At 45.2% G+C, this 27,986-nt stretch overlaps 1 protein-coding gene across 1 annotated transcript; it reads left to right on the forward strand.

The window, feature by feature from the left end:
* The first annotated feature begins 795 nt into the window (after positions 1–795).
* On the forward strand, positions 796–27,959 carry KLF9 (KLF transcription factor 9). The gene is made up of 2 exons (XM_001916945.5): positions 796–4,472; positions 24,570–27,959. The coding sequence occupies exons 1-2, from the start codon at positions 3,968–3,970 to the stop codon at positions 24,797–24,799; spliced, it is 735 nt and encodes a 244-aa protein (XP_001916980.2). The 5' UTR covers positions 796–3,967; the 3' UTR covers positions 24,800–27,959.
* Positions 27,960–27,986: the final 27 nt, after the last annotated feature.

The following is a 27,986-nucleotide window of genomic DNA, read 5'->3' on the forward strand; positions in this document are numbered from 1 at the left end:
CTGTGTTTGTAGATGCACAGCAGAGGAGGTGGTGTTTAAAGAACCCAGTGTGCTCAGTTTTTTTCCCTAGGATTTTTTTTGGTTTTTGGATCCCTCGAGTATTTGGAGTCTGGAAAGGACTATGGAGATGTATTCATCTAATCCCATTAATTCACAGATATGGAAGTAGCTCTAAGAGGTTGCCTAAGGTCACACAGCTCATGTCAGGCCCAGGAGGCCAGTTCCATGCCTCACGCTGGCCTGAACACATGCTGAAGCCATCAGCTCACTGTAGGCGCTGAGGTGATAATGATAGTAATTACTTTAGGATGCACGGAAAATAAGACTTATATGTTCTAGCTGCAGACCCATAAGCCATTGTTCTTGAGAACTTGGATGATAAAGCCAAGGCTTAGGCAGAACTTAGGGAGGAAAATGCATACTTATGAACCAGGAGCTCAGTTACGGTCTTTCACTTCTCATGCTCCTCCCAGCTGGTTTGTGTGGATTTGAAATGTGCATTTACAAAGACTAACTTGGGAGAAAACAGACCTCTTATACTTATGTAGCATAATATATACTTTACTGGTAAATTATTCATTGTAATTAGGAATGATTCATATTAATTTGGGATAATTTATTTTGCCAGAATTTTAATTAGGACAACCACATGCTGGCAGAACAGCATAAGCTGGTTTTAATCATAAAACTATTATAATACACAACACAGCAAGGAAACCCTGTTGTTGAAAATATAAGAAGAAAATCTTGATGTAGGAATTATTATTGTGATATGTTGTTATATATATATTTATTTATTTATTTATTTATTTATTTTTAACATTTAAGCCTCACTGAGGACAGATCATTTTTTCATTTCTGTATTCCCCCATGCCTAGCTCATTGACAGAAAAATAAATATCTGGAGAGTGAATGAGTGGAAAAAGAGAAAAAGGAGAAGGCATTCTACAATTGTAGAATTGCTGGGTTTAAAAAGATATTCTAAATCAAGTCAAGCAGCAGTTATGTTTGTAAATGTGGGAGAGAAATTCATGTGGATGAAATCTGTTTCATTTTATTACTTTCTTTGATAACTCTGAAATGAATGAAATAGGAGAGTTCAAGGTTTATGTCCAGTCCTAACAAAATTAAAGGGATTTAAGGAGGGCAAGAAGTAGGAGAGGGGAAAGTTAGATCTTTAAAAAACCTATGATGATTGACTTATTCAAGTTCCTGAATTACAAACTTCAAGGAAAGATAGAGACTTTCCTTCTTTTCTGGAATAACCCCAAAGTTAACTCTAGGACCACCTGGAGGTGCCCAGTGCAATGCCAGTTACGATGCGAAAGTCTGAGAGACTGTACAGGCTGTGCTCATAGGGACCCCGGAGACATCCCACTGGTATTTGTGCTGGACCTTAAAGAAGCAAGGAAAGGTGCAGTTTCTAAGTGATCACGTATCCTTGGGGACAGTTTGTCCCAGAAAAATCATGAAGTAGGCAAACTCCCCTGGGCTTCAGTGAATTCTTTTCTAAAATTAAGGGGATTGGAATACAAGAACTCGAAGAGGGCTTCACTTTTCCTACTATGATGTACCTACCTTACCATGATGGTGATGTGATGATGATATTCTTGGTTGACTAGCACTCCCTTTCTCTATTTCCCTTTCCTGTGTAGTCATTTACTCCAATATCTTCCTGTACCACTTCAAAAGCAAAATCAAAATAAACTATACTAGCCTTCAAACTGGGAGGGTTAATTTTGGACCCTTCCTTTAGAGACCAGGAACTTGGTGTAACTTTCCCAAACCTTGACAAAGGCTAACAGCCAGTGAGGGCCCTGGTTGGACCTCACTGGATCTGCATCACATAGAAGCAGGCACTTCTCACACCCCGTTAGGAAAATAAATGTATTTTTAATGAGTTGTGCTGACAGTACACCTCCTGCAAGAGACACTGGAACTAGATTCTTTTCTCAGCTATCAAGATGGAAAACAACCCCATCCTTCATCCAGAGGGAGAATCAAACTGCGTTAATCAGACTCCAAGACCCATACTAACTGTTGATCAAGTAACGCCACAATATTCAATGGCTTAGGATCTCTGGCTGGTTCCAGTTCTTAAGAGTCTGTTTAGCACCGTTAATATTCCACAAAACCAAAGGGCTCAATTGTCATAAAGCCCAAAGAGCTAGGAGTCAGGAGATTTATGGTTTCAATTGAGTTCTGTCACTATCCACCTGATAAGGGGGAGAAGTCATTTCTCTGGGTCTCAGTCTCCACCTTTGTAAAGCAAGGGAAGAGAAACACATGCCAATAACCAGGCAAGGATCTGTGGAAAGAAAATGAGCTAAGAATGCTTCATTTTCGTTTTTTACGTTATACAAATGAAGGATTTTGTCCCCACTTATTTGAAGGTGGGTTACAATAGCTTCAAAAGAAAAACTAAAGTAACCTAGAATAAATTGCACTGGGGAAAGAGGAATTAAGAAGCATCACAAAACCAAAGATGAGGTGTTCCAATGTAAGAATAGCCAGACAGTAGAAAGACTGTGCTCTAAAACAGAACTTTTGTCGGCTCTGCATTTTTAAGATGAATTAGTCATAGTTAATGTATAAGATGGAAAAATTATTTAAAGTCTTTCCCAAAGTATGCTGCGCCCCAAAACTGAAAAAACGAATTGATGCTTTCTCATTTGTGTTTATTCTTGGGCAACTGACTTGACATATTTAGTTGCTTTTTTTTAAATTATAGACTCACATGGCATTTATTCATCACCCCTGCCCTCCCATACATATCTCAATTTTACTACCGGCAACATAAAATACAAGGATGTGTCCAGTTTCACTACAGCTCCTCGCGTTTACAAGTGTCGAGCGCTTGCTTTCGGAACGCCCTTCTGATTGGCTGAGCCAATGTCAGTGACATCAACCAACTTACTTTTGATTGGAAGGCCGGTTGCTGGGACTGTAGCGTTTGCAGGAAGTCACTTAACTCTTTGCAAGCTGGAAAACCGAACCTGAAGTTCTCTTTTGTCATAAGAACGGGCACAACTGACTAGGGAAGGTGTGTCCCGCAGCTCCGCAGGCTGGAACGTGAGCGGGGAGGCCTGGACCGGCTACCGGACCCAGAGGCCCTCTTGAAGATGAGCGGCTGCTCCTTTCCAGCCTCCCGGCTGTTACCCTTTTAAATGTCAGCATTCGAGGCTGTAGGGGTAGCACGAGGCAGCGAAACGGAACAGTCGGATTGGCCGCACGCCTCAGTTCTAGACGCACCTCTCCACCGAAAGGCCCTTCTGACTGGCAGGGGGAGAAAGTAAACAGAGTTGAATCACCCTCCCCACCGGCCAATTGGAGGGGGTTTGGGTTGTGACGTGATGGGATTCTGCGAAATTGTTACTGAGCAAGAGAATGCCGGAACGGTGCGGACCGGCAAGAGAAGGGGCTCCGAAGCCGTCCGCGGACTGGGGGAAAAGTATCTCTTAGACCTGGCACCTGGTCTGGCCCTTGCCACCTGCGTCGGGGTGATCGGGTGAATGTCCTGGGGCTTTGGCTCGACGGAGAGGCGGCCGAGGGCGTGTACCTCTCTTGCAGTTTCCTCTCCCAGCGCCTCGGGGGCGTTTTCAGTCGAATAAACTTGCGACCGCCACGTGTGGCATCTTTCCAAGGGAGCCGGCGAGGAGCAGCCGGCGCGCCCGTCGGGGGGATCGCGCCCGGCGCGGGGTACGGGCGGCGGCAAGAGGCGGCAGCGCGGCGGAGCCCGGGGCCGTGGATGCTGCGTGCGGAGGCGCTGCCGGTTACGTAAAGATGAGGGGCTGAGGTCGCCTCGGCGCTCCTGCGAGTCGGAAGCGCCCCGCGCCCCCGCCCCCTTGGCCGCCGCGCCGCGCCGCGCCTCGCCGCGCTCGTCGTCCGAGGCCAGGGCAGGGCGAGCCGAACCTCCGCAGCCACCGCCAAGTTTGGCCGCGCCGCCGGGGCTGCCGTCGCCCGCACCATGTCCGCGGCCGCCTACATGGACTTCGTGGCTGCCCAGTGTCTGGTTTCCATTTCGAACCGCGCTGCGGTGCCGGAGCATGGGGGCGCTCCGGACGCCGAGCGACTGCGACTACCTGAGCGCGAGGTGACCAAGGAGCACGGTGACCCGGGGGACACCTGGAAGGATTACTGCACGCTGGTCACCATCGCCAAGAGCTTGTTGGACCTGAACAAGTACCGACCCATCCAGACCCCCTCGGTGTGCAGCGACAGTCTGGAGAGTCCGGATGAGGATATGGGATCCGACAGCGACGTGACCACCGAATCTGGGTCGAGTCCTTCCCACAGCCCGGAGGAGAGACAGGATCCTGGCAGCGCGCCCAGCCCACTCTCCCTCCTCCACCCTGGAGTGTCTGCGAAGGGGAAACACGCCTCCGAAAAGAGGCACAAGTGCCCCTACAGTGGCTGTGGGAAAGTCTATGGAAAATCCTCCCATCTCAAAGCCCATTACAGAGTGCATACAGGTTAGCGGCGTCTCCCTCTCCCAGCGAGCTCGGGGGTTAGTTCACCTTTGGCCGGGCAGCGATCCTGGGCGTTAAGGACACCACACTCGGCCTCAAGGGTGCAAACATTTTGGATAAGATGCTGTTTAACTCTTTAAATAATTGAACGGTGTAGAGACGGCAAGCTCACTCTCTTCTTAATTGTCCTCGGCCTCTAGAAGCCACGGAGAGCGTTAAACTGGCGGGCAGAGTGAGTGCGGAGGGCCAGCCCCTGTGCGTGGCTCCGCGGGGAGCGGTGCCGCCCTTCCCCGGTCCCGCCCCGCCCCCAGGACTCCCGCACCCAGCGACGGTGGGGCCACCGCACCTGGGCAGACGCAGGCGGGGGGGAAGTCAAATGGCGTATCTTTTATTTGATTCTCTTGTGGGGTTGCAGCGAAGTGGCCAAAACCTGGGGGCAAGCGGCACCCTTGACATGGAACCTTTCGGGGATGACTAAGGACTCATTTAGCCGTATGCTTGCTACTTTTCAGGGCTTGCCAAGGTGGTTTTAAATTTGGCCGGGAGTCCCCAGAGAGGTTTAAAATAACACTGCTTCAGGCAGCAGAGGAGTTTGATCAAGTGGTGGTTGGTGGGTTAACTTCACGACTAGTTAGCTTTTTTAATAAGAGAGATTTCAGAGGGGATTTTTTTTTTCCACGTGACTTAGGTCGCACCCTCTACCTCTGAGCAGAGCGGTTACTGAGGAGGTGTGGTCCTTGCCCGCTGTCAAGGCTCAGCAATGGTCGGCCGCGTGGAAGGGTCTCTCCCAGGGAGAGCAAGAGGCAGGGCTGGCCAAATGAATGTGGCTAGGAAGACATCTGCAGTATAAAACGGGCTTTGGGGACTGACAGGGACCTTGGTCAGCCAATTCTGTTGGTTCTGTTTAACATACTCAGAAAAAGTTGGAAAGCCTTCACATTGGGCCATGCTGTCTCACCATCTTTAGCAAGGTTCTTTTGCAAGTGCTCTTCCGATAAGGAAGCACGGGGCGTGGTCCTCTCAGGAAACCCCTTTTCCTTCTGTCCTATGACACCATGTTTAAGAGGTGGTTGTCCGAGTTACTTGGAAAAGGATTGTCGTTTTTTGGTGTAATTGTTGTAATTTTAAGATGAGGCCCTGGGCCTGTGGTTTTAAAATGATAATTGGTTGGTTTGGTTTGGTTTGGTCTTTTCAAAGAATGGCCACGTAACTGCATCTCATGTTTTATTTTCTTTGGAAAGTGCTTCTTGTGGAGGTGGCTGCTTGGCACAGGAGTAAAACCGAAGGTCCTCCGTGGTTAATGTAAAATCAGGTTCTGTTTGGGGCTGTCATCTAGGTTGCCATAAAATAGCACATTTTAAAGTTGGTATCTGTAAGGTTGAATGGGGGATGTGACCTTTAGCGTGGCTCCCGGGGGTGAAGTAGGGGTATATTAACCGAGGGTGTTACTCACCGGCAGCTGTTGGGCGGGCCTGGCCGCGTCAGCCATGTTCCCGGACTACAGTTGTTCCCATCGACACCCACTGCCACCTTGAGCAAAGGCACTTTCTGCTTCAGGGAGCTGCCCAGTCGTACCGTTGGGGAGGCCTGCAGTGCCTCTGTGTGAGCTACCTGAGTCTGTTCAACTCAGAAAAAAAAAGATTCCCAGCGTTCTGGACCATTCGGCTGAGTGATTTTCTAAGGCATTTATAGAAATGGCTGCTCATGTGTGCGTGCATGCGTGGTGCTCTTCAATTCTCCATAAGGCGAGTCGGCTCAGCTGTTTCAGGAGAACCTCTTACACAGTTAAGAGTGGAAAACGAAGTGAAATGTTAATCCCGTTTTAAATGCTACAGTCAGTCTTTTGAAATTAGCGATATGGTGATTGCAGGTGTCTTATTTATGGCTTGGGGCTCTGTCACGCTAGGACATGGTTGAGCAAAAACCTCGGCCTCTGTGTCTATAGTCGGAAGCGTCCTCCTGCTGGAGAAGGTATGTGCAAAGGGGACATTAAATAAGAGACTGGTAGGAGGTCTCATGGATTTGGAAATTTCAGATACAGCTTGGTGTTAGATTGTCTTTGAGGTGGGGTAAGGAGCTTTTCTTTTTGCTGGTATTCACTCCAGAAGGTGGACAAGAGATAGTGTTGGAATGTCTGCATTCTGTGAAGATTTTAAGAGCTAAAATTCCAGCCACACCCCCCTGCTCAATGCAGCCGGACAAGAATCCCGCCTGCAGCTTGCTCACCTCTTCCTCCTGCCTCAAACAGCTGCTACTTCTGTAGAACCCGTGGCTGTAGAAGTTGAGAGTCGTTTAAACAAAATTGCATTTAATTCAGTGCAGGTATATATATAGTGTCCTAAGAGAAAAGACCCTTCTGAGGCACTGAGCTGGGTTCTCATTTGTCCTACTGTTCCCCAGTTGTGACACCTTAAGCAAGCTACTTGAATTCAGAGTTTGCAAACTAGAGCTGCTGCTGAATTTGCTTGGCAAATTTGTTTGGCTTGCCCAACACAGGGTTCATAAAAATTTAATTAGTTATCAACATCTAAAAATCAGAGGATTTCGACACAAATCCAGATTTCTGGCTTCTCTGGAAAAATCGAATGATCTGGCAATACTAGGCCTGAATTCCTGCCTAGGAACAATTGGCTTGAACTGGTTATTCTTTATATGGGGCAGTGTCCCTTATTTTAATCATTTACTTTGGCTCTGTTGGCATTCAAGTTTGCAACCCCTTCTTGCTTTGAGCTCATCTTCTTAATCCACAAGATAGGGTACTATGACACCTCATAGGTTCTTGTCCAAAGACAAGATAACATAAAGCACCTAATAGAATTCCACACACAGTAGGCCATCAAGAAGCTCTGGATCTTACAATTTGTGTCAGTAGACAGGGTGTCCTCAGACCCAGGAAACATAGAATAAACTTATTTTTAAGCAGTACATTAGTTTACATTTTCCAATACTATGCACGATGTGTTTTTCTTCAGCCTCTAGATCAGATAATCTTCTCAGGTGAAGCAGTGGATGGTTAATGTGAAAAAACAGAGAACAAATACACTCTTTTCCGTTTCCAGACATTTTGGATACTTCAGGTGTATTTATTGTAATTAGATGAACAGTTAGACCCATTGGAGTACTTTGTCTGAAAACATATCGAGCATATTATTTGAAACTACAACTAATTTTCAGTGTATCTAAGTTTCCTGACCCTGCCCTCACCCTGCACGTAGACTATATGTATATTGGGGGGGGGAACAACTACATCTAAATTCCAGATTGGAAGTCATTGGAACTGGCTGACGGAGAGTCGTGCTAGGTTGACATCCCAGTGATGGAAACCTTAGGCCTTATATTCCTGCCAGGTGCAATTTCACTCTCTTTTTGGAGGGTTTTAAGTCAGCTGTCCTCAAGTGGTGACGGTGGGTTGAGCTTGATGACACTGGTTACAGGATTCTGGAAATCAGAAAGCCCTAAATCCCGTCCGTCACACCTCAGTTTATAGAAAAAAAATTAAAAATCATAGTTTGGTTTTTTTTTATTTTAATAGGGCAGGAGGAATTTCATGTAAAACAAGGAAAGACAAGAGCCACAACATCCCAAGAGTGACTGCTTCTGTTTTTCTTGCCCTGTTGGTACATTTCCCTGGGGTACTGAGATTGTCTGGTGAAAGGGACCCAGATAGCCCGGCCCCCACAGTGGAAGTTATCCTCCAATACGGGAAAGCGATTTTCCAGCCTCTCTGGAAATGTCCGTCACCAGCCAACCTTAACTGGGGAGGGATGTTCCGTAGCTAGACTAAAGTTTTAAAATTTTGCTTATGCAGGGACCAGGCCTGCTCCGTGCCTCTTGCGTTCTCCTCCCATAATTACTGCAAAGAGCTTTGGAGGCAACTGTTTGGTTCAGGAGAGTTTAGTTTCATCAGAGGTGTGAGAAGGACCCATGTCCATTATCCAGGAAGCAGGGGTTCAGGGACAGGGCAAGGTCTGGCTTTGGCAGCAGGCCCCAGACTAGGGGCCTCCGCTCAGAAGTGGCCTCGGCAGCTGGTTAATTAGCCCTTGCCCAGTCTTTACCACTTCCTCTTCCCTTCGTGAGGAGAAGGGAGGCTCTGTGCCTTGATCCTTAAGGAGACATTCTCTCTGCCTAGTCTTCTTTCCAGAGGGTTCCCACTGTGATGTGGAATGGTGTTTCATAACCTGACACGCTTCATCCGAGATGCATTTACAACTAAGCTTGAGTGGGGCTTGCACAGATCATTGTTTTTTTCCCCATTTTCTCTCCTCTCAGGAGACTATAGCTGGGTTTTTTTCCATAACTGTCCTTCCCCCCATGTCATTTTAGTACCACAGATATACTGTAGAGCTGTCTGTGCACTGTGTCCCTTTAGAAGGCCACACACCATTGTAATAGCTAAGACTTTTTTCATCTGTCAAAGATCCAATTTTTGCCCCTTGGGGGCAATACCACCCCCCACCCCCTCACCCCCCAGTGAGGCTGTCTAGACACAGTCTCATGTATCCTGTCAGGAAAAAATAACAATCAACATTCAGGAAGAGAGCAGAGGGCTGCAAATGGTCTCTAGCTGTAGAGGGTGGTAGGTTCATAAGGATTGTAGGGATGTCCTATAGGGTTTGCTTCCGGGTTTCAGACAAGGGGCTAAAACTCCCTTGATTCCAGGGAAATATGACCTTAGTGCCCTAGCCTGATGCTGGAATCTCACCCTGGGGCCTGAGGCCTGTCCAGAGACCCAACAGCTCTTTATTCCTGTCCCAGCAAAGACAAAGTGGGGTTACCTTAGAAAAGCTTCTACTGCTGTCATGATGACTATTTCACAACAGAAAATACAAGTGGAGTAGAATTTCAGAGTAAAAACATTGTTTGCTTCGATTTTCCTCTCAAATCTTCTGTGAATGGTGACAAGAGAGAGGGGAGGGGTGCAAGTGGGGGAGGGAGATACCAGAGTAAACACAGGGCTGTTTTGATGGTAACACCCCATTACCCTCAGACGCAAAGATTTAACCTGAGGGAAATGAATTCTTGGACTCTGAACAGAAGGGTCAGATTTACATTCCTGTCTCAATTATTGACGCTTATCCTAAGAACTAGTCATTCTGCAACGTCTGTGGGAAATTCCCAGATTGGACTTCCCAGAGAGAAATATCATATGACATATTGGGAAAGTGGCTGACAATGGTCTTCCTTAATAAGTTCATTCAGAAGAAAAGTGGGCGGACAATTTCCTGATATTCACTCTTTCTGGTACCCCTAAAACAACCTGATGTGCCCTGGTTAGAGCTGGTTTTCTAGCCCATCAATCTGATTTCTGAATGCCTTGTGATCATTAGCATTCTTGATTTAAAAAAAAAAAACAGCTTTATCATTTTCATTAGTCTTGACTTCCAAATTTTCTGGGTTTTTTCCCCTCCTCTTAGCTGTTCTCAGACTTGGAGAAAAAGCATGCAGCATTCCAGGCCTGTGCTGCTGGAGTCCTCCCCCACATCCGACCCTCCCACCTTTTCCTAATGTTTCTCCAGCAAGCCCTGCGCCCACTGAAGAGAGTAAATTAGTGCCTAGTAATTGGTACAAAGGCACTTTCTGTTTCTATGCAACACACGCAAAGAGGAGGGGCCAAAGGAAAAAAAAACCCCACAGATGGTTAAAAAGGGAAAGAAATGGGATCCTTAGCAGTGGTCTTTGAGCAATCCTGTCTCTTGCTCCGCCCCACTTTTTGTTGGAAAGTTAGTCACAGGCCTAGGCCTAACTCAGAGCACTTGGTGGCAGCAGTTGTTAGTACCCAAAGAATAGAATTTAGAGGTTGGAAGTGACCTTGAGAGGTCATCACATCCATCATTTTGTCTGTAAAAAATCCGTATGCCCACCCTCTCAGATAGATGGGGATTGTTCCATTTAAGCATTGGGGGCGGCTTGGAGGGTTTGGAAAGGCCCCCAGGGCTCAAAAGCTGGCTCTCTGCCTTGAGGAGCATGTGACTTTGGGCATCTTGTACAATCTCCCAGAGCCTCCGTTTCCTCAGTAGCACAATGAAAGCACTGGGTCCTCTGAAGATGAAGTGTGGAGATCTTCCTTCATTGTGATTTCTTTGCACTTCTTTGGTTTGAATTCTTTCCCCCCGGGTCTCCTGAGGATTTCAATCTGTGGTTAACATTTTTTTTACCTTGATTTAAAGAGCTGCTTCGAATTAACCAAGCAAAAGGGCAGAGGCGCAGTCAGCCCCAGGGACCTCTGCCCTTTCATGATGGGAGTAGCTCTCCCTGAACAGCCCAAGGCGGGGAGCCTGGGAGGTTTCCTCCTCATCCCTTCCTGGAGCCCTCCTGAAACTTTAATACCTTTTTGGTGCATTAAGGCCAAGAGTAAGCATTTGTCTTATCCCGGCCTCAAGCAGTCTCCTCAGCAAATAATAGGACTAACGTTATTATTCATAGAGAATGCCTTTCCCACTAAGGGAGTGAGGTGCATCCATTTTTTATGCATAGGATCCTGGGAGGCATTCGTTTCCATTTGTGCTTAAAGCCCACGTGTATGATGGTGTACCCACAGGCTTCCCTTTTCATCTCGGTTTATCATGAAGTCTGTGAGCCTTTGGAGTCCTGGCATGGGAATCGAACATCTGGATCTGAAATCTAAAGGTTCTAGAGCTGCAAGACCCAGTTAGCCACCAGGGACCCCGGGCCTTTGAAATTTTTTTTTTAAACAAAATTGAGAATGATCACAAATTTGACAGGAGAATGGAATTCACCCCTGATCGAACCTTTTAAAAAAGTGAGGACATTCTTTAAATAGATTTAAATAAAGAGATGGAGCTTAAGCCTTACAAAATTAATGGCAAGGATTTGAAACGCAGGCAGCAGTATTTTGTCTTAAACAAGGTTCGGACATTTTCCCAAGGCGATTCTCCATCGTTTTGGAAGTGAGCGCCTCTCGGAGGACCTGAGTTGAACCAAAGTGGGGATCAGTGGGGCAGGCAACAGACAAAAGCACAGAAATCCTGCCTGAGAGTTATGGACATCTCAGAACTGGAAGAAATCTGATAGATTCTCCTTGTTCAAAAAGATAGAAGGGGAAAAAATGTTTCACCATCTCTCCCGTCCAGGGAGCCAACTTTGACAAGACAGAGGCTGTCGGAAAAGTGTAAAGCCAATGATGAGGGGACCAGCCCACTCTCAGGAGCCTGAATGGGGCTGGGGGGCAGGAGGGTCCTCTAGGAGAGGCCTTTACAGTCAGTAGGGAGGCTATAGGATGAGTGGTTAGAGCGCTACCTTTTGCTTCTTCAGACTTGTGTTTGAATCTCACCTCTCTAATTATGAGAACTCTGAGATCAGTTTTCCCATCTGTCAAATGGAGTTCAGTAATTATATACTCATGGAGTAGTTATGAGACTTAATTCAGATGGGGTATTTAAAGCATTTTGTACAGTGTCCCCATATCCTGAGTCTTATAATTAAAAAGAAATAATTTACATGTGTTGCCCAGAAGCCCTTGAGGTTCCTAGAATTTTTGTTTACAATTCCAGATTAATCCAGCAGCAGCTCATTCATTTACATAATATTTATTTATTGAGTGACTGTTACATGCAAAGAGCTGTGCTAGATGTTGACAGCAGGCATTGTAAATAACAGTAATAATAGTAAGAACAATAGTAAATTATTAATGTTAGTGGTAATGATAGCAATAATAATGGTAACATCCGGCATTTATTATATGCCAGGTTCCAAGCCAAATGATTTACATACATTGTCACATATAAACTCACAGAAGTCCTATAAGATAGGAAGGGACTCTTATTCTCGTTTTATAAGAGGAATTAGACTTGGAGTTTGTTAACTTAGTCCAAGGTTACTCTGGAATTTTCCCAGTATGTTTCCAGGTGCTTGGAGTTGCGCATGAATGCTTGTTGACCTGGACCCATTGGGTTTCTGCCAGAGGGGAAGAGACCCTGGCTATTGCATGGCTCTCTTGGATTTGGCCCCAAAGCCACCAGTCTTTAGCTCTCTACTCTTGTGCTGTGACTCTGGCTTGTGGTGGGTTTTTATGAACCTTGGTTAGGAATATCTGCAGAAATCTTGGACTCTGACCAAACCTATCCTGTATTTTCTAATAGTTATCCAGAACCTGCTTCCTTCCGATTGAAAAAGACCCCAGCTCTGGGTCCACATCTGTGTGAGTCAGGACTCTTGGTTGTGAGCGACAGAATCCAAACTTGGACTGGCTTAATGAAAACTAGAACTTTACTGATTCAAATTGCCAACACACCTGGGGTCACTGTAGTTTCAGGTCTCTCTCGATACAGGTACTCAGTGTCTGCCTCTCTCCCAGCTCAGCATGGCTTGTCCTTTGCTTTGGCTTCATTCATGGGCAGGCTGTCTCTGAATGGTGGCAAGATGGCTGCCAGCAGTTCCAAACTCCCATCCTGCCAAGCCAGCAAGCCCTGTGGAAAGACCGTTCCCCTTTCCCAGTGATTCCAGTGAAAGTCCCAGGCCTCGAGCTTCATGACTGAGTTAGAATTGTGTGCCTGTCCGTGGACTCAGTCACCGAGGCACAGCTGGGTCACATCCAGCCTCTGGGTCTCGGGGTGTGGGGTCACCCCCATGCGATTACATAGACTTAGAGTGGGGAAGGGGTGGTTTCCAAAAGGCAATTCAAGGTGTTTTATGTATTATCCAAAAGAGTGAATGGATGCCACACAGGCAAAACCAACAGTCACTCTATCTGCCCATTTAGAATGACAAACAGGATGTTCTAAAGAGCAGAGTTTGACAAAATGAAAGATGGATCAATATAGCAACATTTTTTTCTCCATCTTTTTCTCCCCATGAAGAGAAAGAGCTGTGAGCTATCTCTGGAGTTCAACCTAAAAGATAGGCCACAAGGGCATGGACTAAATGGTCTTGGTAGAAGATCGATTATTTCAACTTGTTTTTCTTGTGCTCAAGCACATACCCCTAGGCCCTTCTCAGTGGAGGTTCTGGAAGCCAGGACTGAAAGCCTCGCGTGGAACAAGAATAGCAAGAGCAGTGTGATCAGCAGTCCCGCTCACTTGGTCTTCATCCCAGTTGCCTGTCTATTTAGATGCCCAGAGAAATGAGTTGGGGTTATGAATGTTTGTCACCCCATGTGCTAAATGATCAAGGCCTCATCTTTACAAAGACGAACTTTTTATATGGCAGTTCCCGTTGGGACTCAGAAGTCTATTCAGTGTGAGTGATGCCCAACAAAAACACCATAATAAATCATTAGAGGCAAAAATTAGATCTTAAAAATAACCTGCAAAAACACATTAAAGTGACTTAAATCGCTATGCGGCCATAATTCTACAGTAGTTTTATACCATTGCCAATTTAATGAAAATAAGCAGAATGACACCCAAACAGCTGGCTTTCCCTCTTTCATGATGTACATCATACCCATGGCCAACCACAAGTGCTTGTCTGGGGAGCATGATCCCACTGAAGCGAGGTCCCCGTGTGAAAGAAAGATGGGCTGTGCCCTTCCAACCTGAGTCATTTGTTCTCGACATCCTGCCTGCTCCCAAATGTCGAAGAGCTGCCCAGAAATGCCTGGGGGAGTCAGGCAGGGGGGTGCTTTGGTTTGGACAGCTCAGCCCTGCCATTCCTCATGGTCTTTGATAACAAACACCAGGCCATGTGAATTAGTGGCTTACTCTCTTAGAGCTTGCAAAACTATTAGATGATGGCCCATGTGGCATGTGTGAGTAGGATCTATGGCCGTCACAGCCTTACAGTGTACAGAGGTTGAGACCAGAGAGAAAAAGCTGGAAACACATGCTGGAATAGCATCGCTAGTCACTCTGAGTCATTGCGAGAACCACAACCTGGCTGTAGAGTAGCCACTTACTAAGCAGACAACAGTCTCGACTCCTGTATTTTCCTTTTACCCATCGTCTTTCCTGAGCCAAAGGCTTTAGCTCTCTGGATAGCAGCTGCCCCCAGGCTGGAAGCTGTGGATGCTACATAGAATTTCACCTAAGTGCACGAATGGAGAGGTTATCCTTGTGTTCGCTAAGGACGCCAAAAGTCTCAGTGGCCCTTGTAAAGCAACTGTGTGCATTGAGTAGGAATCTCCTGGTCACAAACCTGGGGTGTGCAAAGTGGTAACTGTCCATAAGCAGAACTAACTGAGTCCTCGATCTCCCTCCCCACTCTGTCCACTCCCCCACACATACCCATTTCTGCTGTGAGTAGAAAAACTTCATCTTGGCCATTTAGGGTCTCTAAGTCTCTTCTGTATTCAATTGTATTTTCCTTTGGGTAAATATTTGCAAAATCAGAGTTCTCTCTCCCTCTCCCTTTGCCTTTCTTTCTCCTGGGAGTGATCTGTTGTTTGGTGGGCAAGAGGCTCCCCTCTTCTTTTGGCGTCTCAGGGGGCTGTCCATGGAGCATGCCCTCCTTGACCTTGGTGGTCTCAGCTGCTTGGATCTTGGTCCTCACCTGCTGGCAGCCTCTGCAGTAGAGTGCCTCTGCACCCTGCACCGTGGATCTGGGAGGTAGAACCTTGTGCTCTGTGACTCAGCTCTCCTGTGGCATTCTCCTGACCACGTGGTCTTGGGCTCAGGAACACACAGTCCCTGTCCCCACCTTACGTCTGGAAATGTGCAAACTGCGAGGCGTGCCCTGAGACCCTTCTCCCAGGCACGCAGCCAACTCCTCAGGTGCCTTGGCGTGTGTGGGGACTTCCCTAGAGGGCTCACGCAGGCCCTAAGCATGCTGGGGACCAGGCAACCGTGGCTGTTCCTTGGGGACTGCCCAAGCCCCTTTCTAAAAGGAGAGTGTGGAGTGCTGGGCCCGTCTGAGAGACCTCTCTGTCTACTCTGTAAACACAGCCCCTCTGGTCTCTCTCTTTCTCTACAGCTCAGGTCAAAGCTCTAGCAAATCAAGGGAGTTGCAGGACTTTGGGGTCTGCTTTACATTTTTCAAACTCTATTTTGAAACTTAAAGCTCAGCAGCAACTTACTTGTTTTCAATCGTCTCTGCCCTGCCAGAGGCAGTGCATATGGAAAGAAGGGCCTGGGAGTAAGAATTAGGAAAACCCACCCTCAAAGGCTCTCTGTACCGTCACTCAGGGCCTTGCTCTTCTTTCACATCTAATCTTGTTTTCTGCTCGAAACTGAAGGAATTTGGAAAACGTTTCCAGTCGGAGGGTGTCCTTGGGCAAGTCGTCTCTGAGTCGGGCTTCGTGTGAAACAGGACAGGTGTGAATTAGATGGTCATAAAAATCACCCCAAATGCAAGGCTTCAAAGAATCTATGTTCTCAGGATAGTTTTGCCATCAGACATTTATATCCAGTTCAACGTTTAGTGCCTAGGAGGTTATTTATTTATTGTTTCTTTTTCCCACAAATAACTCGACAGAGGCAGCACAGTCTGGGATGGCAGGACGAATGCGGGCGTGGGAATCAGCTAATCTGGGCCTGGACCTTGCTGTGTGGATGTGGGGAGGTCCCTTCACCTCTCTGTTGCTTCAGAGTTGCTAAGGTGGGGGCGGTATAACTGAGACATGAAGACGTGTCTCTTGCCGGGTTGAGAACCTAAAGAATCAAGAATCTGATGTCTACTGTCCTTATTTCTGAGGTCCTGGCACATGTGCTGTCTCACAGATCGGTCGAGGGCGGGGATGTGCAAGCAGTATTCGGACAGGCTTGCTGCCTAGACACCAGCTTCCAGTGAGGAAGTGCTGCGGGACAGATGGTAGAGACACACCCACTTCCCAGTTCAGACCCTAAAATATGGGACAAGCTGCTTTCCACAGATAAACACAGGGACCAGGAAGTACGATCTCACATCCAAACTCTATAGTGACTTTGTTATATCAACAAATAAAATATGAAAGGAAACCAAATCACAAGAAGGATTCAGAGAGAGAGAGGCCAGGAGAAAATGGTAATGTGATAGGTTGGCATTTAGGCAAGTTTATTCTTCCAAAGCGTATCAAGCGTTTTTATTCCTTCAGAACATCATATGTAGCGATGTTTCTGGCAAATGAGCCTTTTGATTTCTTGATATTTGAGTCCAATATTAATCAGCATGATTTGTGCGGGGAAATGTAGGATTGTCTGTACCCAGAGATGGCCTGCACGCCTCTTCTGTCCAATACATGGGTGGGTCTGCACTTGAGGATAATGGGAATAAAACACAATAAAGCAGTGGCTCACATTTTGTACTTGCAAGTCAATGTTGCTTTCCCATGGGGACTGAGGACCCACGACAATGGACAGTGAGGTGCCAGGGGTCGGGGCAGGTCTGGGTGGACACGTGCCCTACCAGCCTCGTCCATGAGGAACACTGCATCGGACTTTACTTGCCCGTCTTTGCACGTCTGCACACTCTCTCTCCCCCTGCTTCCTAACGACACTCCTTAGGGGAGCAGCCCTGCCACTACTGTCTGTGTAACTCCGCATGTGAAGGGAGATTCCTGTCCCTTCGTGTAGGGGCATTTTCCTTTCACCTATGGAAAAAGTAGGAGAGGAGAAGCTGGAGGAGGAGAGAGAAAACAGATGTAGTTTGTTCCAAAAGTTTCTCACTTTCTAACAATCTGAGAAAGAATGGTTCTTCTTTTTGCTTTGGTCTTGGGCACTGGAGTGTTCCCGTAATTTCTCACTAGAGTGTGAGTCCTCTTCCCCACCCCCCAGTGGAATGTATTCTTGATCAACCCATTTGTGGAAAAATTTAAACTCAAATGCGTCATTGTTTCCTTTGTTTACAGTAAGATGTTTTTTAATACGAAAAAACTTTTTTATGACTTCTCTCATTATAAAAGAAATTTGTACTTGCTGTTTAAAAAAATCAGAAAATGGGGAAATTACAGAAAAAATTAGAAGTTGCTCTTTATCTGCTCACCTATCAATAGCTACTATTCACATTTTCTATCTATTCTCCCAGGATTTTTTCTCTCCATAGATGTTCACGCACATACACAGCAGATTGTAGGCTGCTCTTTTCACTTAGCATTGGACGGCTAACATCTTTCCCTTTCATTATGTAACAATCTAGTACCGTTTTAACAAGTGCATATTATTCCACCATATTGGATACTCTATAACTCTTAGACCAGTTAGTTCTTTATTGTTAGACATTTGAGTTGTTACCAAGTTTTAGCCTTATAAACAAGGCTGGTATCCCTGTATATTTCTGTGTTCCTATCTAATTACTACCAAAAATAATTCCTAGAAGAACATATTGCCAAATGGCCTTGGACCAATTATAAATCCCACTCATGCATTAGAGGGCCTGTTTTCTCGTGCCTCCACCAATGATAGGTGGGAACATATGTTTTAATGTTTTCACCAACCTCATATATATTTTGTTGATGTCTTAATGGGCATGTTTTCATTACTTGTGAGATTGAATATATTTTCATAGATTTATTTATTGGCCATTACTATTTCTTATTTTGTAAGTTGCTTATTTGCATCCTTGCCCAGTTGTATTAAATTGGGCTATTCATTTTGATTTACGTGTCCTTTTTATATTACAGATTTTAACCTTTTGTCATATGCCGCAGTTTCCTTTATTAGTTCACTGTTTTGCTTCTTATTTTTTTTTACTTATGTATATTTTTGCCATGAAGAAGTTTAACATTTTTGTGTATTTCAAAATTATCCTTAAAGTAAGATTCTGCCTTTGGTTTCATGTTTAGAAAGTCTGTCTCCATTCCAGGATTCTAAAAATATTCACCTATATTTTCTTTTACCTTAAGGTTTTATTTTTTTTTACGTTTATGTGTTTTAGCCCATTGGGAATTTATTTAGGTGAAAGGTAAACGTGAGGATCTAGATTTAATTTTTAATTTTTTTTTTAGCAGATGTATGTGCCGTTTATTGAATCCTTTCCTTCACTGATTTGAAGTACCCCATCCCTGTAGAGTCTTGGGTTTATTTTCAGACTCAACTCTGCTCCACTGATTTCTCTTTTCCTGTGCTGGTATCACACTATCTTATTATTGCGGCCTTAATCATACATTTTAATAACTGCTATCGCAAGTGCTCACTTATTATTGTTCCGTTGCAAAATTTTCTTGGCAAGTTGAGCATATTTATTCTTCCGAATGAACTTTAGAATAATTTTGTCAAGTTCAAGAAAAAAGAATTTCTACGGTGTGTGTTAATTTCGTAGAGGAATTCGGACAGAATTACCATATTCACACCACTGAGTCTTACCCTCCAAGAACATGGGAAACATTCCGTTTATTCATTTCTGTTCTATCAGGGTTTTATGATTGTCTTCATGCAGGTCCTGAACTTTTTAGGCTTATCCTGACTGGCTGTGGCTGGTGTATAAGAAAACCATTGCTCTTTTGCATACCTACACCCGTGAATGCATTTCTAGTTTATGTTAATTTGTCAGTTATTTATTGTAGCCTTTCCAAATAGAAAATTGTGTCGACTACAAATAATTCTTATTTCACCTCCTCCTTCCCAGGGTTTACGTCCTATTTTGTCATCTAATTGCACTCACTAGCATTTCCTGAACACTATTGAATAGCTGTAGTGACGGGGTGGGTGTCCCTTCATGCCTTGAGCTTGGCGTTGGTGGGAATGCTACCTTTCTATTACTATTGACCTTGCTGGGGAAGGGTTTCAGATCTATATTTTTTATTCTTCTATTTTCCTAAAAGCTTTATGAGGTTTGGATGTTGAATTTGATCAAATACTATTTGGCATTTGACAAGGCAAGATGTGTGTGGGGGTGTGGGGGCATATTAGCCTGTTAAAGTGGGGAATAATATCAATATCAATATGATTTTCTAATATGAGATTATCTTGTTATCTCTGGGATCCTAGTTGCTTTTTTACAATTAAAAAACACTGTTTTTCCTCAAGAAGCAGCCTTGATTTTGTGTGTCTGCAAGAAGCTATGATTCTTAATTGGCATTTTTAGAGTTCATTTCTGAAAAGGGGGCCTAATTCCCTTAGGTTTGTTTTACTAGATTGGGTTACTTTTGCTAGAAGCAATGGAAGCTTCAGAGTTTGCATTTTTAAACTTCTTGCCTCAATTAAGGTTAGCCCATTTTAGGCCCTCTGGTGGGACTGTGGAAGGGGAGGTACGAAGAACCAGGTGGGAAAGGGGGACTGTGGAGAGCACAGAGCTGCCTCACCCCAGGCAGGACCTCAGTGGCGGCCTGTCTGAGTTCAGGGGAGCCTGGACAGGCTGGGGTCTATCCAGTTAGCAAGCCCCACACTTGCCCGGAGCTCGTCCTCTTTTTCCCTCTCTATGGAGAACTCACCACCGTTTGTTTGAAGACCTTGCCGAGAAGAATAAGCTTCTCTTGGCATCGTCAACTAACCCCCAGGTGGTGTGGAGGCTCCTTCTGATAAACAGGGAGCCGTCGTTTGTGCTAAGTAAGCAGGGGCACAGCCTGCAGGCCCCACTCCACTTCTTTTGAACCTGCTGGAGGCCCAGGAGACTTCTGCAGGCCTGACCTGTCTCCACAGAGAAAGCCTGTGCACTTTTGGTGCCGTGTTCAGTGGCCATTTTGATCAAGTTTATTTTATTCTCGGAGCTGAGTCTCTGTCAGCAAGAGGTGCTTAGCTTGTTGCTGGAAGGGGAGGGGAGTGGTTTATAAATAATGAGAACACGGAGAAACTTGTGCTGTTAACAGCTCTGCTCCAGTAAAGCGGAGTTTATTGTGTCACTGCCTCTGGGTGTGTTTTCCTGCGAAGGCCAGAAATAAAGCACTAGTACATGTCTGTTCTTTTTTTTTTTCTCCGCAGGAGGATGATAACTCTCTCATTAATACTAAAGACAAGTTTAAATATTCTTTCATTGATAGTTGCTTTGCCACATGAATTTGTTCAGTCTGCACATAACCATTCTTTTTTTGGGCCTTAGCCCTGAGCTGATAGAAAGCGCCTGCTGATGTCCCCCTGGCTGCAGGATGAAGGGTGAGCCACAGCCTCTCTAAGGCCTCTCTTTCCCTCGGCAGAACATCTGTGGGCCCACTCAGCCTTAAATTCTGTTCCTTCTCTACATACGATTTCCCCATTCCATGCTTTCTTAGAGGCAAAGTATGTATCATTCTCTAGTTGGTACTATGTGTCTATCGTTAACCAACATGCCGAAACGTATCCCATAACAGGTTGTATGCGAACTCACCGCTGAGTTAAAGAGGTGGATGATTTCAAAGGGCTGCAAATTGTAAGTCCCCAAGAAGAATCTAGGTCCCCCTGCACACATACTGCTTGGCTGGTACAGTGTTTTTTTTATAAAGTGTGGAATTTGAATGTCTTGAAGTGGGAAAGCCTCTCCACTTGGCCATGATTTCTACCTCAACCCATGAGCTAATACACCTGGCATTTCATCCGTTTGTATCACATGTCTGGCTCCTGAAGACATCTGGATTTACACACTGTGGTGTACACCACGTAGAAGTTCACATCTTCACATTGAGATCAGGGGTCGGCCAACTTTCCACAAAGGACCAGATGGTAAATATTTTAGGCTTTGTGGGCCGTACGATCTCTGTCGTAACTACTCGACACTGTTGTAGTGAAGAAGCAGCCATCAGATGATACATAAACGAGTGAGCATAGCTCTGTTCCAGTAAAACTTTGTACGTGGACATAAAATTTGAATTTCATATAATTTTCTTCTGTCACAAAATATTCTTCTGCTTTTGTTTTTTTTCCAACCATTTGGTAAAAACCAAATACGAGCATGGTGTTTATACCATTCTTAGCTCATGCACTTTACAAAAATGGACGGCAGGTCAGATTTGGCCTGTAGGCTATAGTTTGCTAACCCCTAATTTAGATCATTGACTAAAAGCTCCTAATGCTTTTCCAAGGGATCCAAGAAGAATAAAATGATTCTGGAGCTTTTACGCTAGCAATTCACTTCCAAGTAGATCTTTTTTTAAATGCTTGGAAACTGTAAGCTTGAATTATACAAGTTATATGAGTCTAACAAAGGCTGCCGTTGGCTCTGATTTGCTCTGGGCTCTGTGGGTGGCCCTCTCTTCTCTCTGAAACACCCCGGGATAAGGATGCTAGGTCAGTGACAGCATCCGCATTAGAAGCAATGAGAACAATCACAGAATGGCAACTATGGGGGGCCGAGAAGAGAAGGTAGCCATAAGCCAGATTGAAAGTGAATTCAGTGGGAATGCACCCTGATTACACTTGATATATATGTAAATCGTAAGCATAAATACTTAAGAGTTCTTCTGTACATATAGCTGATTCAGGCTTCTTGACAGTTTTCCACTATCACTTCCATTAAGCCATTTTATTTCTTCCCCAGTCCTAGCACACAGCAGAGTGGTCTTCTGATGCGTTTTCCCCACGATGGACACAGATCTATTCAAATAAAGTAACCTCATCTCATGACTCACTTGAAAGAAACATGTGCCAGTGAGTAAGCTAAACCACATTACCACTCCTCCAAGAAAACCACCTCTGTCAGTTTTTGTCCTAACAAGCATTGAGAGAACACTGAGCTTTTCCTTTTCATTGCTTTCCTTACCACCAGATCATAGGGCAGTGGAGAGAGGGCTCCTGTAAAGACAGCAGAGACGGTCTTTTGGTTTGCTTTTTACATTTCACTGTATGAATTCTGACCCTTCTATATTTTAACATAACATGTTTAAAAGAAGATTGTCCCCATAGACACTTCATTGGGGTTACAGAGGACTTCACTGCAGTCTAATTCTGGAAAGCCCAGAAATCTTCTCCAGTGTTCTGGGAACTTCTGAGCAGACTTTGGTCATGTGAGCGACCTGGAGGATTAACAGACTCAGCAGACACACACACAGAGTTTAGGCATTTACTAAATGCTTGCACACAAAAGTCAGACATGACGTTGTCCTTGCCCCGGGAGGTTGAGACCTTGTTGGGTTGTGACAACCTGCATTTCTTCTTTTGCTCAGCATTCTGCTGAACTGGGTAAAAATGCTGTTTGATCCCACAGAAGTTGCAAACATGTAGCTTTCAACTCTGTGTCATTGAGTTTTTCAGAGGCTTCAGTGTGAGGCTCTCTTTCTTCCTTTTTGGCCCTACTGGAGACTGAGCATCCTCATGCCTCATTAGCCCTAGCGCCCATCCCCTCGGGGAGGGCTCGCATCCATTGGTTTGCTATTGCCCTTTGCTGCTGTGGCTTTTCAGCCCAGAGCTCGGTGAAGGTTTGTACCTAGACCCATGTGTAGCAAATTTGCCTGTGCAGATTTGTTTTGCCCACCTTGGGTTTCCCACAAGAACAAGTGGGCTGGACGATCACTGCTCTGCTTAGAGAACAGCAATAAAACCTTAGCCTGTATTGATTGTCACGAAGGTGGTCGAGGTCTGGTTTTGCTGTTATTATTTCTACATCTCTGGCACAGGTGAGAACCAGCTGGGGGAGAGAATGGATAATTTTTGGATGACTCAGATGCCCCACGCTGGACAGCTCCACGCTATTGAGCCTCTCTCTGCGTTCCAGGAAGGTGGGGACAGGAGTGAGAAAGTGTTCACTCCTCACGGCTACCAGAGGACTGTCTGGAGGGTTCTGTGGAAACCAGGAGTCTGTGTGCCCTGAGTCTATGAAGCAGCTGCTTTTGGCTGTGCTTGGAAAGGTGTCAGGAGTAGGCAGGCAGGCGCTCAGAGCCAGGAGGTGGCAGTCACTCACAAAAGGGACAAGCAAGACTCTCATCGTAACCAGCTCCTTCTGCCTTTCTACTTATGTGTGTTTCCCCACCCCCAAAATGGACACAGGCCCTCCCCTGCCATTCCAGGGGTCAGGAGGCCCCTGATGCTGGCCTGATCACATCTGGAGGGTGAGGCCAGCTGCATTTTAAGTGGGACACGGAGACAATAACATCAATTCAAGGAAAGCAATCGGAGTGGGGAGGGATGTGGAAACACTGTCAAGTCCTGATGACCCATGAGAGGCAGGACAGCTGAGTGGCCAAGAACATGGGCCCTGGAGTCCAGTATATGGTGTCAGTTCATGGCTCTCCTTTCTAGTTGTGTGACTCTGAGCAAGTACTCTGGCCCTCCCCCTCCCAGCCTCTGTTTCCTCATCAGTAAAATGGGCCACTTTGTGGGGTATCCTGTGAGAATTCAATGAGATGATGTCTGGAAAGCCCTTAGCTCTGTGCCTGCACCTGTGTTATTATTTTAGAATAATGTCAATTCTTCTTTCATGAGAGATATGGAAGAAATTGGGATTGTTTCATCTGGAGGAGAGAAGATTAGAGATGTTTAAAGGACTATTATGTGGCAGAGGGAACAAACTTATTTTTAGTATTAAGACAACATGACTTAAAATATGGCCTTTGCAGGAAGGCTGGTTTCAAGAACAGGCAGGCTTTCTTGTCAGATAGGAGGCCTCCTGTCACCAGACTTGCTGAGACACAGGCCCGGCGGCCCCAGCACTCAGGAGCTCGAGGGAGGTGCCAGCTCCAGGTGGGAAGTTGATCAGATGCCAGGAAATTTAGCAAAGGCCTAAGTTTTTGGATTCCTCTGAGAGAACTCAGGAAGCCAGCAACTGCATAGAATAAAACCAGAAAAAATAATTTCCAAGACTCTTGAGGATCCAATTGGGTACAAAATAGCAAGCTCGTTTGCTTAGAGAAGATAATTCTCAGCAATTTCCTCATCATATTCGTCTGCCAGGGCTACCATGACAAAGTACCACACTCTGGGCGTCTCAAACAACACAAGTACATTTCTCAAGGTTCTGGAGGCCAGGAGTCCAAGATTAAGTCTTGGTGCAGTTGGTTTCTTCTGAGGCCTCTCTCCTTGGCTTGTAGGTGGCCATCTTCTCCCAGCAACCTCACATGACCTTTCCTCTGTGCCTCTGGGTCCTCATCTCCTCTCCTTATAAGGACACCAGTCATTGGAGGAGGGCCCAGCCTAATGACCTCGTTTAACCTTAATTACCTCTTTAGAGGCCCCATGGCCAAATCCAGTCACACTCTGAGGTACTAGGGGTTAGGACTTCAGCATATATATGGGGGCGGGGGGTGGGGTGGACGACGGGAATAATTCAGCCCATAAACTCATCTGCAAAGGATTTATCCCTTGAGGCATAGAGATGGGTGACCATGAGCAGCGTTCAGAGTTTGGGTTCCGTGTTCTTTAAACCGTGTCCTGTCTCATTCCCTCCTGCCAGGTGAGCGGCCCTTCCCCTGCACGTGGCCAGACTGCCTTAAAAAGTTCTCGCGCTCGGACGAGCTGACCCGCCACTACCGGACCCACACCGGGGAGAAGCAGTTCCGCTGTCCGCTCTGCGAGAAGCGCTTCATGCGCAGCGACCACCTCACCAAGCACGCCCGGCGCCACACCGAGTTCCACCCCAGCATGATCAAGCGGTCAAAAAAGGCGCTGGCCCACCCTTTGTGAGGTGCTACCCGCCGGGGCCAGGGAGGGATGGACCCCCACAGACAAAACTACTCCCAGCCAACAGACAGACACGGAAACGACGCCCAGAAGAGGCCCCCTGCCAGCACAGGAAGCCACTGTTCTTTGGTCAATATTCTAATTTTCCTCTCCCTGCATTGTTTTTCAAAAGCACATGGTAGCCTAGGATCGGTCAACACTTGGTCCCCTTGCAGAGGCAACTCTGAACCGTCTCTGACTGTTGGAAGGAAGGCAAATGCTTCTTTTTTTTTTCCTCCTTTACTTTTTTGGGGGAGGGTGGGGGGGGGGTGGGCGGGGTAAGGCCAAGACTCGGGTAGAATTTTCCAGATTCAACACTGGTGTACATATGTCTGACTGGGTGCGTTGACCTGTGGCCTCACACAGTGATTCTGGGCCCTTTCTGCTTGCTGTCTCTCAGAATTGTTTTTCTTACCTTTTAATGTAATGACGAGTGTGCTTCCGTTTCTTTAGCAAAACCACTCTCTTGAATCACGTTAACTTTTGAGATTAAAAAACGCCATAGCACAGCTGTCTTTATGCAAGCAAGAGCACATTTACTCCAGCATGATCTGTCATCTAAAGACTTGAGAACAAAAAAGTCACTTAGAGTCAATGGGTAAGCAGTCTGAATTTATACTAATCAAGACAAACCTTTGAAAGGTTACAGTAAGTACAGAACTTTTAAACCTTGCTTTGTATGAATTGTCCTTTTTGAACATAAGCTGCACTTCTACTTTCTAATGCAGAGGATGAGTAAGGTAAATACATGCTTTAAGGATAGAAACAGACATTCTATGTGGAACCACGTTATAATCTGCTTAGTTTACCGTATATGCGTTTCCCTGTGAAATCACGGCAGAGATGCGAGGGCAGAATATATATGACAGATGCTGAAGGAGGAGGAGGATAGTATATATTTTTTTAGTTTCAAAAGAACAGACAGAATTTTAACTCTATTAACTTTTCCAAATTTTCCGATCCTTTTAGTTAGCATCATCTATTGTACCATAATGCCACGAAGAGAGAGGGCGTTGACTCTGTTGGGTTTTTTTGAATGGGTGCATAACTGTGACTAGCTCTGGAAATGTCTATTTTTTGGGGAAAAGGTTGGTTGGTCTCCTTCCTGTGTTCCTACAGAACTCCCACTAACAGGTGCAAGAGTGATGTAAAAGGAAAAGCGAGCCGAAATACGAAAAGAAAAATATGTCCCTAGGAGTAATGAGTGCCAAGGGAAAATACCACGATAATTTCAGAGGAGACTCTGGAAAATCGTCCCTTTTGGAGCACGAAGGCACACGGAATGCATACAAAGGAAAGCACATCACTGTATCTTGTACAGCCGAAGCCTCACCACTCTCTCTCTTGTATCCAGGTGTCTACAATGGCCGAAACCACTACATCCATAATACGCCATGTACCTGAGAACTTAATTTTGGCCTTGACATGGTCAGAAAAAGGAACTGAGTTTTCATAGTTCAGAAGAAACCTCAAAAAAAGGGGAGTCAGCAGTGATCGTGGGGGAAATGTTTACATTTTTTTTTTCTTCAGAAATAACACTTTCTGACAATTTTATCTGCTATTTAACACAGGGAGCTATGGTGCACTCTAGTTTATACATGTGCTATAAGATGTGTTGTGTGAACGGAGGGCACCCACTTAGTGAATTCGTTGTTCCACCTGACACAGGCTGGCTCCAGGGCAGAGCCATGTGGGCTCCTGCAGCAGGCACGGGTCACGGCCAACTCCGACTTCCAAGACTATAGCCATCACTAGCACGGTGTTTTTTTTTCCGTTTGTTTAATCAACGTAGGTGTATTAGTAGTTCTATAAAGAGAACTGCTTTTAACATTAGGGACTCTGGGAGCAGGCCGTGGGATACAAAGGAAAGTGTTTTCTCGCGGGAAAACATGTCAGGAAAAAACAAAGAACACTTTCTACCTCTGTTTCAGATTTTTGAAACGCTTATTTCAAACCAAATTTTAATTTGTGTCCAAAATAAGTTTTAAGGACATCTGTTCTTCCATAGGATATAGGTGAGGCCGCCTATTTCCGACTGAACTCATGGAATGGTTCCACTTGTGACCCTCTGCGCGCTGCCTAAAGTGAGTGAGGAGTTTGGGGTTGCCTGGCAACCCGCAAACTTGTACAAACTCATCTTCCCCTCACAGAATGAAATGAAGGAAAACCAAGCAAAGTCAGTGAAAGACAATCCTTATTGTTTCAGGAGTAAATCTATGTGTGGCTCTTGTCCAGCACTTAGACGGATGTCAATGCAGCAACTTGTTTTAAAAAAAAATGCACAATTTACTTCCCAAAAAAAGTTGCTACTTGCCTTTTCAAGTCGTTGAAGAACACACATTTGATATTCTCTTATATGTTATAGTAACGTAACGTATAAACTCAAGGCTTTTTATTCTTTGTGATAAATCCTGTTTTCAAATGTCACGGAACAGGAACCAGCATTCGAATTAGGTTTACTATCTCAAGATATGGTTCAAATAGGACTACTAGAGTTCGTTGAACACTAAAACTATGAAACAATTACTTTTTATATTAAAAAGACCATGGATTTAACGTGTAAAAATCCAAATGCAGGATAGTAATTTTTGTTTACTTTTTTAACCAAACTGAATTTTTTGAAAGACTGTCGCAGGTGTTTAAAAAGAAAGAAAAGTTGTTTTATCTAATACTGTAAGTAGTTGTCATATTCTGGAAAATTTAATCATTTTAGAGTTAAGAGAACTCCTCTCCTTGGTTAGGGAAGAAGAAAGCCCTTCACCACTGTGGAATGATGCCCTGGCTTTACGGTCTGGCTCTACATCATGCTTCTTTTGAGAATTATATTTGGTAGTTATAATTACAGACACTGATTAGCTGTCAGTTTGCAGGTAGACCTAACTCAGTACTCATCACTCTGGACAGATTGAGACGTTCTTTCGCCACAGATGAATGATCTGTAACACTGTAAGATACTGATCTTTACAACTGTTTAATCAGTTTTATTTTTGTACAGTATTAGTGACCTAAGTTATTTTGCTGTCCCGTTTTTGTAAATCAAATGAAATTATAAAAGAGGATTCTGACAGTGGGTATTTTGTACATATGTATATATGTTGTCCAAATAAAAATAATAAATGATAAAGATCGAGTTGTTCCAGCCATTATGTGT

This window comes from Equus caballus, chromosome 23 (genome assembly GCF_041296265.1).
Source record: "Equus caballus isolate H_3958 breed thoroughbred chromosome 23, TB-T2T, whole genome shotgun sequence".
Taxonomy (NCBI): domain Eukaryota; kingdom Metazoa; phylum Chordata; class Mammalia; order Perissodactyla; family Equidae; genus Equus; species Equus caballus.

What these genes read in the sequence shown, in the direction of transcription:
- KLF9 (XM_001916945.5), top strand. Translation starts at nt 3,968, where the DNA reads ATGTCCGCGGCCGCCTACATGGACTTCGTGGCTGCCCAGTGTCTGGTT. An exon ending in CCATTACAGAGTGCATACAG is followed by an intron (nt 4,473 to 24,569) that starts GTTAGCGGCGTC and finishes CCCTCCTGCCAG; the next exon opens with GTGAGCGGCCCTTCCCCTGC.